This window comes from Acanthopagrus latus, chromosome 18 (assembly GCF_904848185.1).
Source record: "Acanthopagrus latus isolate v.2019 chromosome 18, fAcaLat1.1, whole genome shotgun sequence".
Classification (NCBI taxonomy): domain Eukaryota; kingdom Metazoa; phylum Chordata; class Actinopteri; order Spariformes; family Sparidae; genus Acanthopagrus; species Acanthopagrus latus.
Window position 1 is genome coordinate 22,996,527 of NC_051056.1, and position 20,270 is coordinate 23,016,796.

The 20,270-nt window shown below is 43.5% G+C and overlaps 1 protein-coding gene and 1 non-coding gene across 2 annotated transcripts; both read left to right on the forward strand.

Annotated features, from left to right (window-relative positions):
* The first annotated feature begins 517 nt into the window (after positions 1-517).
* Positions 518-16,782, forward strand: LOC119007628 (high-affinity choline transporter 1-like). The gene is made up of 10 exons (XM_037077414.1): positions 518-1,014; positions 4,878-5,036; positions 9,418-9,658; positions 10,475-10,588; positions 12,072-12,227; positions 12,800-12,948; positions 13,140-13,283; positions 15,165-15,318; positions 15,388-15,605; positions 15,689-16,782. Exons 1-10 carry the CDS (start codon positions 871-873, stop codon positions 16,244-16,246), a joined length of 2,037 nt encoding a protein of 678 aa, XP_036933309.1. The 5' UTR covers positions 518-870; the 3' UTR covers positions 16,247-16,782.
* Positions 16,783-18,265: 1,483 nt separating this feature from the next.
* On the forward strand, positions 18,266-18,338 carry trnak-cuu. The gene has a single exon. It is a non-coding gene; the product is annotated as a tRNA-Lys (tRNA).
* The last annotated feature ends 1,932 nt before the right edge of the window (positions 18,339-20,270 follow it).

The window sequence follows — 20,270 nt, forward strand, 5'->3', positions numbered from 1 at the left end:
CTGTATGCCTCTTATAGTACGGAGGAATGAACTGACTTTACTGCAAGGCTGTGTAAACCTAAATTGTGTCAACAGGTGCTGGAAGAACTGCACACAGGGCACCTCGGAGTGGTCAAAATGAAGGCCATGGCACGGAGCTATGTGTGGCGGCCGGGTCTTGATACTCAGATTGAAGACAAGTGCAAAACTTGTGTGTTCTGTCAACGCATCCAGAAAACATCTAGTCTTACACCTCTGCACCCATGGCAGCAAATTCATATCGATTTCGCTGGTCTGTTTGAGGGATGCATGTTCTTTGTTGTGGTTGATGCCCACTCTAAGTGGCCTGAAGTCATTTTAATGGACTCAACCATGCCAGAGAAGACTATTCAGGTACTTAGAGGTCTGTTCAGCCATTAACAAGTATCAGAGGTGCTCTTTAGCAAGAATGGACCACAGTTCACATCAGAGGAGTTTGCCAGTGTAGTGAACCTAAGTGAGGTGTTTTGAATGCAACCCAGGTAGTCAGCAAAACTCCTCCCTTAGCTCCTCCCCCTGCCCAGGTGCAGAATAAAAGGCCTCAGCTGGCTCAATTCAGCCTCTTGCTGGTCCCTGGTGGCTCATACAACTACTCAGGAGACATCGGCAATTCTGTTTCTGCACCGCAAGCTTCGCACTCGCCTTGACCTGCTAAAACTGAGTGTGGCAGCAGAGGTGGATTAGGCACATGGTGCCCAGTTCACCCACAGGGCACTAAGTCCAGGACCTTCAGCATCTGCGATCCAGGGAGAGAAAAATTTGACAGCTGGAACTGTTACATCACAGGCTGGCACAGTGTCCTACCAGGTCAGTGTGGGATCAACACACCAGTGGAATCGGCATTCTGACCAGATGATGGTAGTCATGTTAACATTGTCCAAGCTGCAGCTGACGTGCAACCGACACCCAGCATGGACAGTCTGCCTGTTCCGCCTGACACTGGTGGAAAGCCAGAGACATCCAACCATGTCAGTGAGTGGGTCACTACATCCACAGGTCAGTCAGTCATCGCCCACTCTGACACTCTAGCAACACACCAACATACACTGAGCTGGTACCCAAGGCGGGACCGCAAACCACCAGATAGACCGACTCTTTAAACTGGTGAATGTTTTGTACGTGTTCAGTTAGAGTGTTGTCTCAAACAAAGGGCAGAATAATCCCTTGATACACTCTAGGCAATGAAGCAGTCTATCCCCTCGCCTAAGTTAGTCTTTTGTTACCTTGAGATATGTTTTGTAAAAAAGAAAAGATCAAAAGAAAGAAAAATAACTAGTTCATCTGATCTGTCAATATTTAGTTCAGTTCTAATGTACCCCTAACAGGCTACTGTTGTTATGAATAGCTGGTAATTCAATAAGAGGGGAGGAGTTGTGATGTATTGGTAGTCACCAGCAGGGGATGCCCTACTACATTGAATGGCATGTGTACGCTTCAGTAATAAACCGGTGTGCAAGTACACCTGAAAGTGGGTTGCAAACCGTCCCAGGACATGCTGGAGGTCCTGGCGCGAAAGAGCCAACAAGACAACATCATCCGCAAAAAGCAGAGATGAAATCCTGTGGCTCCCGAACCAGACCCCCTCCGGCCCATGGTTGCGCCTAGAAATTCTGTCCATAAAAATAATGAACAGAACCGGTGACAAAGGGCAGCCCTGCCAGAGTCCAACATGCACCGAGAACAGGTCTGACTTACTGCCGGCAATGCGAACCAGACTCCTGCTCCGGTCGTACAGGGACCGTACAGCCCTTAACAGAGGGCCTCTGACCCCGTACTCCCGGAGCACCTCCGACAGAATACCACAAGGGACATGGTCGAATGCTTTCTCCAAGTCCACAAAACACGTGTGGACTGGTTGGGCAAACTCCCATGAGCCCTCGAGCACCCTGCGGAGGGTATGGAGCTGGTCCAGTGTTCCACGGCCCGGACGAAAACCTCATTGTTCCTCCTGAATCCGAGGTTCGACTATCGGCCGAATTCTCCTCTCCAGTATCCTGGAATAGACTTTCCCAGGGAGGCTGAGGAGTGTGATCCCCCGATAGTTGGAACACTCCGGTCCCCCTTTTTGAATAGGGGGACCACCACCTTGGTCTGCCAGTCCAGAGGCACTGTCCCCGACTGCCATGCAATGTTGCAGAGACGTGTCAACCAAGGCAGCCCCACAACATCCAGAGACTTGAGGTACTCAGGGCGGATCTCATCCACCCCCGGTGCTTTGCCACTGAGGAGCTTCCCGACTACCTCAGTGACTTCGGCTTGGGTGATGAATGAGTCAGCCTCTGAGTCCTCAGCCTCTGCTTCCTCTATGGAAGACATGTCAGTGGGATTGAGGAGATCCTCGAAGTATTCCTTCCACCGCCCGACAACGTCCCCAGTTGAGGTCAACAGCTCCCTACCCCCACTGTAAACAGTGTTGGTGGAAGACTGCTTCCCCCACCTGAGGCGCCGGATGGTTTGCCAGAATTTCCTCGAGGCTGAGCGATAGTCCTCCTCCATAGCCTCCCCGAACTTTTCCCAGACCCGAGTTTTTGCTTCCGTGACTGCCCATGCTGCTGCTCGCTTGGCCTGCCAGTACCCGTCAGCTGCTTCAGGAGTCCCCCGGGCCAACCAGGCTTGATAGGACTCCTTCTTCAGCTTGACAGCATCCCTTACTTCCAGAGTCCTCCACCGCGTTCGGGGATTGATGCCACGACAGGCACTGGAGACCTTACGGCCACAGCTCCGGACAGCCGCGTCAACAATAGAAGTGGAGAACATGGTCCATTCAGACTCAATGTCCCCAGCCTCCCTCGCGATCAGGTCCAAGCTCTCCCGGAGGTGGGATTTAAAGACCTCCCTGACAGAGGGTTCTGCCAGACATTCCCAGAAGACCCTCACAATACATTTGGGTCTGCCAGGTCTGTCCAGCTTCCTCCCCTGCCAGTGGATCCGACTCACCACCAGGTGGTGATCAGTTGACAGTTCAGCCCCTCTCTTCACCCGAGTGTCCAAGACATACGGCTGGAGGTCAGATGACACGACCACAACGTCGATCATTGACCTCCAGCCTGGGTGTCCTGGTGCCACGTGCACATATGGACACCCTTATGCTTGAACATGGTGTTCGTTATGGACAAACTGTGACTAGCACAGAAGTCCAGTAACAAAACACCACTCTAGTTCAGATCGGGGAGGCCATTCCTCCCAATCACCCCCCTCCAGGTAACACTGTCACTGCCCACGTGAGCGTTGAAGTCCCCCAGTAGAACGACAGAGTCCCCGGTTGGAGCACTCTCCAGAGCCCAGGCTGTGCGTGGAGGTGAGCCCGAATATCTCTAGCCGGTACCGCTCAACCTCTCGCACCAGCTCAGGCTCTTTCCCCCTAAGTGAGGTGACATTCCATGTCCCCATGGCTAGAGTCACCATCCGGGGATTGGGTCGCCAGGGCCCCCGCCCACGACCGCCACCCAAATCACACCGCACCTGCCCCTTCTGGACCTTCCTGCAAGTGGTGAGCTCACTGGAGGGTGGGCCCACGTCGCTCCTTCGGGCTGCGCCCGGCCGGGTCCTGTGGGCAAAAACCCCAACCCCAGGCCTGGCTCCAGGGTGGGGCCCTAGTGACGCCAATCCGGGCGACGTACGCGTCCTTGATATTTTCTCTGTCATTAGGGGGTTTTGAACCGATCTTAGTCTGACCTGTCACCTAGGACCTGTTTGCCTTGGGAGACCCTACCAGGGGCATTAAGCCCCAGACAATATAGCTCCTAGGATCATTCAGGTGCTCAAACCCCTCCACCACGATAAGGTGCCGGTTCAAGGAGGCGAACTTGTACTTCTTAAGAATATATTTATTCATTTTCAGTTTTACAACAAGGACAGATAAACACTTCAAACAAACAGGCCAAAAATAAAACCACAACACACACACCACTGCTCAGTTACACACCTACAATTCTACACATGGAAGAAGAAATAAAAATGATACATAAATAAATACACAACAGTATGCCCTCCCTTGCGACTTTTCAGGAAATCCTTTTAACATAATGGCAGAGACACTGGGGTCCAAACTTGTTCTGGGCCCAACATCACATTGTTTTGATTTTGAGTGAACTATACATGTCAAGTATTCCAGATGCACTAAATCACACAGCATCTCATGCCAACCCTTAACAGTTGGCTCTTTGCCACTTATCCATTGCAATATAATATTCTTCCTAGCTGCTTATGTGAAAATACAATACAGTCTCTAATTTGTAACTAGCAGGATGGCCTAAAATGAGAGACATTGGGTCCATCTCTAGCTTCAGACCTAGTATCTTTTCAATTCCTGATTTGGCCTTGTTGCTACATGTAGTCAAAGTTTTCACCACTTTGTCAGAAAACAAAGCAGCAGTGCCTGTACAACATATACACATCAATTCATGGGTTTCACATGGAAATTTGAATTGGTATATCACATGGGTTTAACATGTAATCACACGTGGTTTATGTCGACATTTGTATGGTTTAACAGCACACCAAGTCAACGTAACCTGAAGCAGAGACAACGATACCTGGCTAAAACATACTACTGGCTAAACCCCTGTCTTAATGGGCTTGGCTTATGATCAAAACCTTGTGACAACTTTGCTAACACAGTCCAGTTGGGTGTCTGTCTTGCAGCCTTTTAGCTCACAAACGGCATCTCATCTTCATCCATCACTGTCCACTTTGGTCCCTTTGCCTCAACATAAATTCAAGTCCCAGTCCAACTTTCTCCTCCAGGCCCTCCAAAGTTCCATGTGATAGCAGTGCAAACACCGACAAGCATAGCGTAGCTAACTTGTAACAACAAGTGAATATATAGAAAGAGTGGTTTTCTTTGTTTTATGTATAAGTCTCTAGGTAACCTGGGATGTCAAAGCTTCCACCAGAGGACCCTGTCAGCTTCTTCGTCAGCCACTGCCAGGATCACCTGCTTTATTGCAGCTCCCCTCGTCCTCTTACTTGGAGTCCCGCCGATTATGATTGGAGCTGTCGCAGCATCAACAGGTAAAGTAAGCATAAAAAAATAGTGTGACCATGGTGATTTATGTCACATCTTTACTTTGTTGGCATCAGATTGGAACATGACCATGTATGGATCCCCGTCCCCGTACGAGCGAGGTGAAGCCAATACAATATTAAAAGTTATGGCATTAATCATGTCTGATCTAAAATAAGGTTTTCAAGTAAAGTTTGTTTTTAAAAGTGATGAAAGTCAGCAGAGGAGTAAACAGTATGTAGGTCCCCCAATTAAGTTTTTTATGTTTTACATGATTATAGTTCTATTTTGATGACATCATTTCTTTTTTTAAGTGTGCACTCTCAATAGGTGGTGATGGTGACACCTTTTAAAAAGGCTGCTGGTAGAGCATGACAGGGAGAAGGCGGGCCAGTAGATACCGTCATTGACCTCAGTCTGTGAGCGTGTTGTGCATCATGTCTGTGCCTGCAAAACCTGCTTTAAACCTCTTGCATTTTTATTTTGTATTTTATTTTATTTACAATAAAGTACCGGCAACAGTGAACAGTCAAACTCTCACCTTGGATGTTTTTTGGACACAAACTGCGAGTCTAACCTAGGTTGTGAAGTTAGCTGTCAAGTTTTAGATCGCAGCTGCTGGTGCCAACTGATCTGGAATACTGGCAGGACTTTGTGTCTGCAGTGAGGAGAAGTTCTTTGGGCCTGCTGCAAATGCAGCTTGCAGCTCTCAGCAGCTGTTAGGCCCAGAAAAAGAGATCTTGAGGACAGGCAGCTCTGTGGGGGGAGATGGAGAGGAGCCCTTGAGGATAAGAAGTCAAAGGAGTAGAGGGTGTAGAGTAAGAGACTAAGAACAAGAAAGGCGCTGGAGTTTTGATCTGTCATCCTGATCAGTAGTAACTCAAAGCTGAATTTTTTACCTAGGTGTGAAGAATGGGGAATTCTGGGACTCTGAGTTCAGTTCAGAATCCATTTTGAAATCCACAATGGCTGACTTCATCTGTGGGTCCCAACATCCCCCCTTTGGTCTCAGGATGTCGCTTGATGTGGAATCCTGGGAGCACAAATCCACGTATATCCATAATTTGAAGAGTTCATCCTTCAGTTCATTAATATTAGTAACATCTGGACAGTTCAGTAACCAGCTGGGCATTGGCTAACTCTCTATCTTGGGTAACACTTAATTCACAACAAGAAAAAGGAAATACGAGGATGGAGCTGTTAGAAGTGTATTTACAAAGTTGGACAGTGTCTGTCCAATCAGAATTCAGTCTGAATAGCATGGTTTTGGGTTATTACTAAATTCAGAATGACGGAGTTTGCTGCTGTTGCTAACAAATCCAAGGTTTCCTGTTGTAACTGTAGGAAAGTAAGTTGATTATTGTTAACAGTCAGTACAGGGATGGATCGAGTTGTTAGTTACCAGAAGCTAACTCTGCGACTCTTGGAGTTCAAGTTTTGCTTAAATTGTGGATCAGGGCTGTAACACTCTGAGTAGCTGGACGCAGAAATTCTGAGGCGTTGGAATGACCAATGAGCAATTAAGGCCATTGCAGTTGGTGGACATGGCGATTACGCTTGGTGTCCCTATGCATCCCTTTGTCACCCCCCTTTTGTCTGTTGGGAGGGTGACGTTTTGAGGCAGGAGATTTCCGAGACACTGCTGTGTCTGAGCAGGCCGGCTCAGGTGTCTTACCAATGGATTATGAAATGACAACAGTTTCCCAAACTACCTGTGTCATCTCCCTTATCTCATTCAGTGAGAGGTTTTCTTGACACATCGTAATTGCAACATGAGTGTGTACACGCAGGTGAAGGTTATTCACAAACAAAGACTTCATGGTAGGGTTCTCCTCTAAGCTGAAATTCTCACACTTTCTACAGAACACTTTCAACTTGAAGTGATAGCGGTAATAGTAAATGGCAAGTGGCAGTTAATAACCTTAAAGATTTTGGTTAATCAAATGGTTTATACATTTAATTGACAAATCAGTTACACAAATCAACGTCTACTCCTGTAGCAGACTAGTTGTTCCATGTAACAACTTTTGGCTAAAGGGTTCAAGATGTGAATCTCAAATTTTAGTACAAATTATGCTGAAATGAATATTGCACATTTATGAATGATTGCCAGCAGTACACTGCCTCACATGGGGCACCCTATGTTGGGCCTTGCATTACACGAGGCATAATTGAGTAGTGTCTATGCAACATTAAAATGGAGTTGTAGGTTAACAGCTAATAACGGTTGAAGGATTTTGCAGTTCTTGACAGTGTAGAGGTTGGCAACATTCACTCTTGCACAATATCAAATAGACAGCAAGGTTCAAAAGTCTTTTATTCAACACAAAGATGAAAACACACAATCTAACTAACATGTACTACATGAAGCTATCTGTGTGTGTGTGTGTGTGTGTGTGTGTGTGTGTGTGTGTGTGTGTGTGGTGAGTTTCATAGAGTGGTGTAGTTTTTAGTCCCGAAACCCAGAAATAGGTCAGCATTTATGCACATCCGGTTCCCTGTCTCAAGGTTTAAATCCCAGGTTTCATCATGGTACCATATTATATTAATTCTTTTGATGATCATATGTTCTTCCAGGTTAGTTTACAAAAAAACTGACATCTTTACACCACTCTATAGTAAATATGTGCTCTTTGATTGATATAGAATATGTTTGTTTTTATCAATATATTTTTCCCAGGGGGGTCTAAATGATTAACTACTCCTTAATATGATGTTATGATGGTGGTTCTATAACTTTTTGATGGGATGAAAATTCTTTGTGATGTTTTTTTTGTCAGACTTATCCATTTCATTTGTTGTATTGTTGTATTTTTCCACACAAGTAATAGTACATATTTTTTGCATTATTCTGCGTCCTTTTTACGTTGTTCTAGGTCAGCTTAGAAGAGCGCCAATGAACCTTTGTATTATATTCATATTACATATTACTTTTCAATTAAGATTTTTAGTTACTTGGGGGAACATTCCTTCCTTTCTTCTATCTTCAGTCCCATGAAACTTGTGAAGTCCAGGTTCATAACTCTGTGTTTAGCTGTATACCACCTTAACAGGCTGTGTAACGACAAGTATGACATCTGCTTTTACAAAGCTGAAGACCCATCATGCTGGTTTTACAAGAAATGTCAGGTATGGGGTTATCTGAGTGCATGGAATAGGCATTTTCTTTCACAAGAAATTCTGTCTAACAAGAGAACTCGACCATGGCTAGCCTGGGGAAGGGCTGAGTTATTCTTTGGCATTCGCAAGTGAATGTCCAACTGAGAGCTGCAACATGTTTAGAGAGCAAAGTATGAGACAACAGCTTATTCCATAGGCACATCCTTAAAATCCCTTTGGAGAAGTCTGAACAGTTAGGGAGGACAGGTTGATAGACTGGTTCTCTATAACCAGACAGACAGACAGACAGACAGACAGACAGACAGATAGACAGAGAGAGAGAGAGAGAGAGAGAGAGAGAACACAGACTAATCTGTCAGATGAGTTTGCTCCTCAAAATCCAGCGGACCCACAGCAGAGAGGTAAGTTCATACACTGATGTTGATAATTTTTTTGTTTTATTATTTTAAAGTCACAGTTAGCAGCCAAGTAACATAACAACTTACTTAGCTTACTTACTCACTAACTTAAAGTTGAAGTTGCTGTTGAACTTTGGTTGATAGCTGTTTGCAACATTAATCTCACTCTGGTACAGCGGACAGCTGTTTTAGGACAACTACAGCCAACTGATAATAATAGGAGCCACAAAAAGGCTTTCTCTACACTGCTGCTGTGTTCACACTGAACCAAGCAACTCTGCAGGTATTTCATGTATTCTGGAGCAGTTTAATATCTGTTTTGATACAATTCACAGTTTCACCCAGAGAAAATGCCCCGGATCATACATTTTAATTCAATAAAAAGCTTAAAGTGTCTAAATTGATTCAACGACTTACAACAGCTTAAAAGCTTCTTGAATATAAATGGCTGTGAATTGAACTGCAATGCATATACTATAGTTATCACTTAAATGTAGTCGAGTAAAAGTAAAACATTTATAAATGTGTTGCATTCATTTCTGTGCTTACCTTATTCGACAGAGCTTTATAATGTTATTTGAGAATGAATATTTAAGCCTATATAAAACAGATAAATAACATAAGTGAAGCGTTATACAGTAGATGGACTTTAAGCTCCAAAAGTTCCTCCCAGGTGGTATCAAAAAAGAGGCTCTGGTAGATGCCAATGCATGACACTCCTACTTACTTTTCTTATTTAGCAAGCAGCGATTGTTGATGAGTTACAACAAAGTCTTCAGGGCCTATTCCCAATATACAGAGTTTGACTCTAGAAAGGAAAAACATAGACAGTTGATAAATTAATAAATATAAGTGATTGACTGCTGTCTCTTCTAGTTGAAATCCAGTCCCACTGGTGATAAATACAACGTGGAAGACACAGGCAGTCACACGATGAGCCTGAACGTCCCAGGAGTGGTGGTGATGGTGTTCTTCTACCTGCTGGTGCTGGGGACCGGCATCTGGGCCTCCGTGAAGTCCAAGCGGGTGAAGACGAGCAGCCAGGCAGACCAGACAGAGGTCAGTCTGCTGGGCAACAGAGGGATCAGCCTTGCCGTGGGAGTCTTCACCATGACAGGTGAGTGTGTGATGGGGAAGTAGTTTCAGGTAACAGCCAAATTTATGTAAATCAAAGACAATGTAACGATGAGGCACCATGTGGCACCCGTGGAATCCACTGTGATGACTGTTATAGTTTTTCACACAGTTTTACATACGCCAAGTTGTAACACATTAAGAGCCAGTATCACTGGTCTGGGATGTTGAAGGTCTTATTCATAACATTTTTCTGGAGACAAATCATTATTTTTTTTAAAAAAAAGAATATGTTTAAAGAGCTTGCAGAAAGGTTCATAATAAAAGTATTTATTTTCCTTTAAACATTATTGTGGTTGTACGTCAATAATTGTCGGGTTCAAAAATGTTTTGAGAAGGTTTGAGAGCCGATCGTATAACGGCACTGTACTGTCCTAACTTTACCTAGCTGGCATTAGCCACATTAACGTTAGCTAATGTAGGCAACATCCATGTCAGCTAGCCATTGTTAATACTGTAATGTTTACCAGCTAGTATTAGCAACAAACTGATAACAACTTGAGTATACCAGAAAACATCTGCACTTTTTAATGGCCCTTCATTAGTAAGTCTACAGGTTTGTAAAGAAATGCTGCAATAAAATAAAAATCTCACAAGCAGACCCTAACCTCTGTGATCACAACATCCTTTCAGTGTTTCTCTCTATTTTCCAATCTATAATTCAATGAAGAGAACAGTGCTATCGTCATCAAATTTACTTTTTTTAAATTTAATTTTTCGATTTCATTGTTTGGGATATGCTTACAGTGTATACGTGGAAGTGTGTGTTGGGGATGTTGCTTACACATGCTTCCTACAGCTACATTTGTTGGAGGGGGCTTCATCGTTGGTCTGGCGGAGGCGGTGTACACTCCAACCATGGGACTGACCTGGGCTTTCGCTCCATTGACACCTGCTACTACTTTCATTGTTGGTAGGACTTTTTTTCCCCTCTAATTATATATTGAATATCATAATTTTTCTAAACAAAATTTAAAAAATGTGATTTATTTCTGAAATCTATGGATTGTATTCCTAGATTTGGTGTTAGATGTACCTATGCAGAATTAAATAAAAAAGACCTAAACAAAGCATAGTTTTTTCAGAAGTTTTTGGTATAGGTTACATTATGCATGGCTGTAAAACAGAGTAGAAGAAGAAGAAGAAGAAGAAGAAGAAGAGGTGTCGTGAAGGAATTTCCCTCCTGATTTAGTGACTTTCTTTCTGTTCTGTGTCTGTAAGCTTAGCAAAGCAGTACTAATAAGACTGAAGCAAAAACAGCCTCATTTCTGTGGAAACCAAGGCTTAGAGTAAAGCTATCAGTCTGGAGATACAGTTGTTACTGAAGCAACACATCTCAGCTTCGACTGATTGTTTTGTCTATGTGCGTCATCCCAAAAACATACTGTATCACCAAGGTTAACAAAGCTCACTCTTCATTTAACATGGACATCTAGCGATGGCTTAAAGAGACTACTGATCGGGAACCTCATCAGAATGGTAGTGGCTGGCACACTGCACACTGTGGTCTCTATTATTCCACTTGATCAAGCCTGTCAATAAATGCTGCCTCATAAGACATTGGGTCACCAGCTCTACAGAATTTCCATCGCAGGTGGTGAACCTGAAACAGAACCAGTTGATTGACGACTGCTTATGAATATCAAAGACAAAGAAAAAGAAGTCACAAATCAAAAATCTGCCAAGTTTTTGTGCACTATTGGAACTTTCAGGAAGATGGCAACTGAAGTCTACTGGGTGTTTATGTTTTCCATGTTTATGGTCAGTTCATGCTGTCAGGGTGTGGTTGTGATTTGGTGGACCCAAATGCAGACTCATGGGAGGTGGGATGGGGGTAACAGAATGCAAGCTTTCATTTCAAAAAGCTGAATCTTACAAAAACACCATCAACAAACTAGAAAACCAAACTAGTATTGTGCCGTCAATTGATAATTTTCCAACTCAAGAAAGTTGCAGTTCGTTATAAAACTAATGAAATATAAGACTGTGAAAATACATGGTTATAAAGACTACACAGCCAACAGTTGCGTTAGTTATGTCGTCCCATTGAACGCTACGCAAAACCTGTAACTTACACCCTGTATTGAGTTGGCGGCCATATTGGTGTTGGTGGTGTGTGTTGAGCGAGACGATGTAGTTTGCTGGGCAGTTTCACTCAGAACTTGATGATAATTTAACAAACTGCTACTTTTCCTGACTTGGAAAGTCATCTTTGATATCGAGAAACATCATAGGTGTAACTCATGGTACAACTCAAACGGAAGTGTCACTTTGTCTCTATTTACTAATAAATGCACATAGAAATGTGTTGATGGAGTGCAATGCTAATGTGACAAGATGCAGGGCTACATGCAGTGCCACAGATCTGTCTCCCTCTGTGTGATTCAATTATTAAGGTGGGCTCTTCTTCGCCAAGACAATGAGAGACAGAAAATATGTGACGATGATGGACCCCTTCCAGATCAAGTATGGAAATCTGATAAGTGGAGTTCTGTCTGTGGCGCTGTTGATATCTGACATAATCTGGGTTACAGGAACTCTTATTGGTTTAGGTAAGTGGCACTGATACAGGTTTTCTCACATTCTTTTTCCATTGCTATGATAAATTCTGTACCATGTCTCAATGAGCATATTCGTTATGAACTTGCTTGTCACTTGCAGTCTTGCTATGCACCACCAGTGTATATTCTCAGGAACGAAACAAGCATTTTGTGTTAGGGACTGTATAATCTTTTCACAAAAATTACCTGGTGAGATGCTGAAGCAGGTTTACAACTTATGCAATGCTGTGAACCCCCTGACATCTGTCAATAGATGTAATATGAGCAGAGACTCGACAGCTGTTAAATTTAACAACTTGTTAGCCTGCAAAAATTTGGGGAAATGTAGTCTATGGTGCAAGTATTTTACACACTGAATCTTAATAAAATATTACAATACAACAAGAAAAGTTGAGTAGAACAATAGGTTTACAATAATCAACTATGACCATGATCTGTTTTTAACTGAAATGAAGATTTATTCATCTTGATATGCACAGTGGACATTGAAAAAAGAACAAGGAATCTGTCTGAAATAGTGTTCAATGTATTCAATTGGCACATCTGTCGGTGTGACTTCATAGGTGCAACTATGAGTGTGATCCTGGATCTGCCCTACACTCTTTGTATTTGGATCTCTGCTGCTGTAGCCATCGTCTACACGCTGATGGGAGGCCTCTACTCTGTGGCCTACACAGACATCATACAGCTGACCCTTATATTCGTTAGTTTGGTGAGTTCCTCACTAAACACTACTGTACAGGAAAGGACATTTTTCTTATGAGGGACACGATGTCTTGTCTCTTATGAGATCTCATAAAAAGTATATGGTGACTCCCTGGTATCCTGCCAAGCATCTAACCTGACCTGACCTGTCACACTACTTTACCTTAGCCACTGAAACCTTCTTTGACTTTTCTGCAGTGGTTATGTGTCCCCTTCATCCTGACGAACCCCCATTCAGCTGACATCACCAAGACTGCTTTCAACTTCACCTACCAGGCCCCCTGGATCGGATCAATAGATGGAGACACAGCGTGGAGGTGGATTGATGATTTCTTGTTATTGGTAAGGACTACATTCAGTAATTTTGTGATGTTGCATAGTTTTGATACATGCAGTCACTGAGGACTAGTGAAGGAATCTGTATTAGGTTGCCATATGACGTGGAAAAACTTTTACTTCTTAAGAATATATTTATTCATTTTCAGTTTTACAAGGACAGATAAACACTTCAAACAAACAAGCCAATTTCTGTTTTACCTTTAAGACACATTGGAGATAATGTGGGATTAGAATTGTGTCTACTGTTAGGGGATATATGCATTCTATGCAAAATCTTCCATTGCATTGACTTGGTGTGATTACATACTGAAATTGATCTTGCATAGGTCATCCCACTCAGTATCATTTATTGTAACAACAATTTTTAAAGATGCATTATGTGAGAATGCATAAGTAAACATTCTAATGGTCCATGTCAGTCTGACGTACTTTTGAATCCTTGTTCTAATGACTGTACCAGCAATTTGGCGTCCTCTGGCGAATCAGATCTTCTCTGCTTTCCATCCACCGTCACCCTGAGAGTAGCAGGGTAGAATGGAGCAAAATGTTCATTTTCTTTAGTCGGGTCTTGGTGTCGTCAAAAGCCTTACGCTTTCAAACCACGTCAGCTGAGTAGTCGTTGAAGAAGGAGACTGTGGGTTCTCTGGGTGAGAAGTCATCTTGATCAGATTTGCGAGAATGCTGCCTCCATTGCTCGCTGTTTATCCTGAAAGTTGTGGAACCTCAGTATCAATGGTCTTGGACGCTGGTTTGGGCCGGGTTTCGGTGCCAAGGATATATGAGCCCGGTCAAGCTTCAGCCGGCTGTCCTTCGTAGTCATCTGGAGGTACTCAGGCACCCACCTTTCCAAAAATGTCACAGGTTTTGACCCTTCTGTGTTTTCGTGCAAGCCAATCACAAGCACATTACATCTGTGCCCTCAGTTGTCAAGATCATCAATATGCTACTGCATGCTGCACACTTGTTTTTGAAGAGGTGCTATCTTAGTTTCCGAGGATGTAGCCACCTGTTCAACATCAGCAATTCTCTTTTGAGCATCATCTATACATGTGGCAACTGCTTGTAACTGTGAGGTCTGTTCTTTAGTGGCCTCTAAGACTGTGGCAACTTTGGTGTCGATGACTCTAGTGAGGTTATCATTTATCTTATATAAAGCTTGAATAAGTCCTGGCTCCACTGCACTTGTGCTAGCATCTGTTGGCTCACGTCTATCACCAGGGCTCGAGGGTGGCTTGGCCGGCTTTCTCAAAGTTTTTTTCATACTGTCTGAAGTTTGCAAAAAACAACCATCCAGGCTTACGGTACCTCCTGTTAAAGATTCTGTACTTTTACAGCACAGACATGAATAATGAAGACATATACTGATGACTTGTACTTCTGGTTAATCATGTGTTCAGCTTGAGTTGTCCTTACGTGATGTGCACCAGTGAAGCACTGGTTGTTCTTAACTGGTTTTGTGGGGTGCCTCAGGGGTCACTGTTTTGGACCCATTTTATTTTCATTATACTGTGCATGCTCCCCGTAGGCCACGTGATCCACCATTTTGCTGGTTCGCCATATGATATGAAAAGTACTTCTGGTTAATCCATCTGCCTCTCTGCACTGCCCGCGTATCTTGACTTTAATAAAAGTAGCTCAAATATGTGTTGATTATTTTGTGTTTATGTACTGGTAATTTCTGATTTGGCCTTGTTGCTACATGTTTCTTCTCATCCTCCTCCACTTTGGTGTCTTCACCTCAACATAAATTCAAGTCACACTTTCTCCTCCAGGCCCTCCAAAGTTCCTGTGATACCAGTGCAAACACTGACAAGCATAGTGTAGCTTACTTATAACAACAAGTGAATATATAGAAAGAGTGGTTTTCTTTGTTTTATGTTTAAGTCTCTAGGTAGCCTGGGATATCAAAGCTTCCACCAGAGGACCCTGTCAGCTTCTTCGTCAGCCACTGCCAGGATCACCTGCTTTATTGCAGCTCCCCTCGTCCTCATACTAGGAGTCCCGCCGATTATGATTGGAGCCATGGCAGCATCAACAGGTAAAGTGAGCATAAAAAAATAGTGTGACCATGGTGATTTATGTCACATCTTTACTTTGTGGGCATCAGATTGGAACATGACCACGTATGGATCCCCGTCCCCGTACGAGCGAGGTGAAGCCAGTCAGATTCTGCCCATTGCTCTGCAGTATCTCACGCCAAGCTACATCTCCATCATCGGTATCGGAGCAATAGCTGCTGCGGTGATGTCATCTACGGACTCTGCTTTATTGTCCTCCGCCTCCATCTTCACATCCAACATCTATAAGAACATCCTGAGGACCAAGGTGAGAGGAGACCAGAGGAGAAGAACAGAATCATGGCTGTTTCTTTCTGTTTCTGCTTCAAGGTTTTTTTTTCCCCCCTGCAGGCATCAGATCGAGAGCTCCAGTGGGTGATCCGAGTCACCGTGGTGTTGGTGGGCTTGGCTGGCACATCACTCACCTTCTTACAGAACAGCGTCATGGTTTTCTGGATCCTGGGCTCAGACATAACCTACACCATCATGTTCCCTCAACTCGTCTGCGTCCTCTTCTGTAACGTCTCCAATGGCTACGGCTCCATCATGGGCTTGTTGGTTGGAGTGCTGATGAGAGTGCTGAGTGGAGAGCCATTGATAGGGTTGCCAGTCATGCTCCACTTCCCAGGATGCACTCTTGAGGATGGCGTTTATATCCAGCACTCTCCTGTAAGGACAATCTGCATGTTGTCCACTATCTTTGTCACTCTGTTGTTGTCCTATCTGGCTTCACTGCTTTTCAATAAAGGAGTGATTCCTGAGAGGTGGGATGTATTTAAAGTGAAAACCCAAAAACCAATAACCCTTCAAGTTTTAGGGAACCATGGGACCGCCGAAAGAGATGAAAAGGAGAAAGCCAAAGTTCAAAATGAGATGGAATTAATGTTGGCGACAAATCTGCAGGACTGACAAAGAAATGGTTTATGGGACATCTTTTGGAGCTATATTACCATGTCTCTGTAATTATATCAATTATTTTGATCTAGGCCACAAGAAGTCATCACTTTGCTACTTCTACTGTGCTTTGGTGTAATGTTTTAGTTCTGTTTAACTGGGGATCAGTAAACCAGGCTTCTTGACTTATGTTACTGGTTCATGACATGAATGTTATTTTATGTTTAATTATCAAACAACCAATAAAAGCTGGAAGGTACATTAATGAACATGTGAAACTGTCTATAAATGACATTGATGCTCTGCATTATGCATTTAGTTCTTAGGTTTGCTGTATTACTTCATATTGAACCATTCATGTCTATGTCTGATTTGGTGGTGTATACAATATTAAAAGTTAATCATGTCTGATCTATCATAACGTTTTCAAGAAGATTTTGATGTGCACATCACCCATGGAGTTTTCTAGATTCTTGAGATCAAAAAGTAGCCTTAATTACCAAATGGACTTGCACTTCTAAAGCGCTTAACAGACCACTCAAAGCACTTTTACAACACCTGTCACATTCACCTAGTCACACACATTCATACACGGATGGCAGAGGCTGCCATGCAAGGTGCTAACTGCTCATAAGGAGCAAATCGGAGTTCAGTATCTTGCTCAAGGACAATTCGACATGCAGCTGGGAGAGCCAGGGATTCAAACCAATTGTTCCAATTGTCCGAAGACAAACCACTCTACCTCCTGAGCTACAGCCGCCCTTGAATGGTAAGAACTAGAATTGTTTTTTAATTGCAGTTTATTGTCTGGTGCGCACAGAGTCGCAGAATAAAAAATATATAACTAAAAATAAAAATGAAAACAAACAAATTTACATTGAGACTAGCCTCAGTTGGGTCCCCAGCATGCCTTGAGGCAAATCAGAGCAAGCTGGCTGAAAGAAAGACAAACTGTATTTAAAAGTGATAACCCTAATCTAGCCTGTTATGCAGTATGCAGTTCTGTTGTTCTTCATAAACGTTAAAAAATAATACAGTTAATGTGATGGAAAAAGTTGAGTTTATAATGCAGCTTGCAGCTGTCAGCAGGCCCAGAAGAAGAGATCTTGAGGACAGGCAGCTCTGTGGGGGGAGATGGAGAAGAGCCCTTGGAGTTTTGATCTGCCATCCTGACCAATAGCAACTCAAAGCTGAATTTTGTACCTAGATGCGAAGAATGGGGAATTCTGGGACACTGAGTTCAGTTCAGAATCCATTTTGAAATCCACAATGACTGACTTCATCTGTGGGTCCCAACATCCCCCCTTTGGTCTCAGGATGTCCCTTGACGTGGGATCCTGAGAGCACAAATCCACATGTATATCCATAGTTTGAAGAGTTCATCCATCAGTTCATTAATATTGGTAACATCTGGACAGTTCAGTAACCAGCTGGACATTGGCTAACTCTCTATCTTGGGTAACACTTAATTCACAACAAGAAAAAGGAAATACAAGGACGGAGCTGTTAGAAGTGTATTTACAAAGTTGGACAGTGTCTGTCCAATCAGAATTCAGTCTGAATAGCATGGTTTTGGGTTATTACTAAATTCAGAATAACGGAGTTTGCTGCTGTTGCTAACAAATCCAAGGTTTCCTGTTGTAACTGTGGAAAGTAGGTTGATTATTGTTAACAGTCAGTACAGGGATGGATCGAGTTGTTAGTTACCAGAAGCTAACTCTGCGACTCTTGGAGTTCAAGTTTTGCTTAAATTGTGGCTCAGGGCTGAAACACTCTGAGTAGCTGGACGCAGAAATTCTGAGGCGTTGTCACTATCTATGGAATTATGATTGAGTTGTGGTCATAATCTGAGCAGTTTGCTGGCTGGTCATAATTCTGGGCCAAGAATTATGACCAGTCATGGCCAACGCAGTTGGTGGACATGGCGATTACGCTTGGTGTCCCTATGCATCCCTTTGTCACCCCCCTTTGGTTTGCTGGGAAGGTGACGTTTTGAGGCAGGAGATTTCCGAGACACTCCTGTCAGCTCAGCTAGCCCGGCTAGCTCAGTCGGTAGAGCATGAGACTCTTAATCTCAGGGTCGTGGGTTCGAGCCCCATGTTGGGCGGTGGCATTTTAGACTATTAGGTCAACTAATCAGATCACTTTGGACTTGATAGGCTGGATTGGGCACAGTCCGATTTGGTCAGCATCAAGTGAGCCCAGGATCTCTGTCTTTCTCTTGAATTTCCTCCAGGATCAACAAAGTATCTATCTATCTATCTATCTTTCTCAGGTGTCTTACCAGACTTCATGGTAGGGTTCCCTTCTATACTAGGTACATTGTTGCACTCTAAGCTGGTGTTTCTATGGACATTGACATCACATGCTGCAGTTCTGTCCAGCTGAGAGGCAGGAGCAGGACAGCTGTTACCACTGTCATGGAGGTGCAGAGAGGCAGGGCAGTCCTGGGGTGATCTGGTCCCCCTTTCAGAGGGAAGGGCACTGGTGAAGGTGTCAAGCATCGGAGACTGGGAGCAGTGGGTAGAATATCTTCTGGGGAATGAACTACCTGTGACCTCACTGTCTGTTTCAGGAAGATAGGAGGTCATGTTACTGTTATCTCTATCTCTCAGTGGAGGTTGAAGAACTGACTTCATTCCATTCTCAAGGCCTTAGGGTCAGCTGAGAATTGTTCACATCTTCTGAGTGGAGAGGCAGTTAACCTTCCATCAATATACGAGTGTGAATTGGAGTAACCAGAATCACATTGGCACACTGTTGTGAGGAGAAATATTCTGACTTAAGTCTAAACAACTCCTCCTTGTGTGACCAAAGATCTAACTCTGCTGAGCGCAGGTCATCTAAATAGTGCATGGCTTTCTTATTAGCCATCTGAACTTCATGCAGGAGACAAGAATTATGCGCTCTAAGGAGTTCACCCTCCTGTTCTAGGGTTGTTTTGCTCTGAACAGCAAGGCTGGTTTGCCTGTGGAATATCAAAAGCAAACATCTTAACCAACTGGCCTGTGGATGCAGTCTGCACATCACATCTGTCCTTTTGTAGGGACTCTATTGCTTCATTGCACTCAATGAGATTTAACCTGCTAATGATTTCAGGGCAGCCAGGTTTTACACTCTGTGCCAGGGAAGAGATAAATGGCTCTACACAGGGGTTATCCACTGTTAAGTGGGTTGTCTAAACAACAATCGGTATGGTTGGCCATGGTGTTGCTTTGGCAGTCACTCTGTAGTGTAGCTCTGGGGGGAGTACACTAGCCTGACCAAACTGTGTTATGGCCTACACTATAGGGGGTAGTTTCCGGTGAAGGAGGGGTGGCTATGGCACAGTCCAGTGGCTCTGGGCATACAGATTGGGGGCAATAAAGATAAACACAGTTTAAAAGCATAACTGTGTTTACCAAACCTTAAACATGTATTAACTGGAATGCAGGGAAGTAACAATCAGAGGATTGTCTCTGAAAGTTGACTCAGGCTGAAACACGTGGTGGTAACAGCTGAAGTTTTTCTGTTTCACAGGGCTGGTGGCACGCTGTGGCTCTGTCTCTGGCTTTGCTTCTTACTCAGGCAGAGATGCAAGGCAGTGACAGCCAGATATAAACTTCTATGTATCACAGGATCGGCGACATTGTGATTCCAGTCCCTCTTTTTCACAGACACATACTTAATTCCAGATAATTTAGCATTATTATATTTTTCTTGTAAGGTGGGTTTCGTAGAGTGGTGTAGTTTTTAGTCCCGAAACCCAGAAATAGATTAGCATTTATGCACATCCGGTACCCTTGTCTCAAAGTAGATGAGGTTTTTAAATGTTAAATGCCTGAAATAAGTTCTGTGATTACTAGGCATGTAAATCCCAAGTTTTAACATGATACGATATTGTATTTATTATGTTGACAATTTGACATTATTCCAGGTTAGCCTACAAAAAAACCTGACATCTTTACACCACCCTATAGTGAATATGAGCTCTTTGATTGATGCATAATATGTTTGTTTTTATTGACATATTTGACTTTGTTTTTCTACCAACCTACTT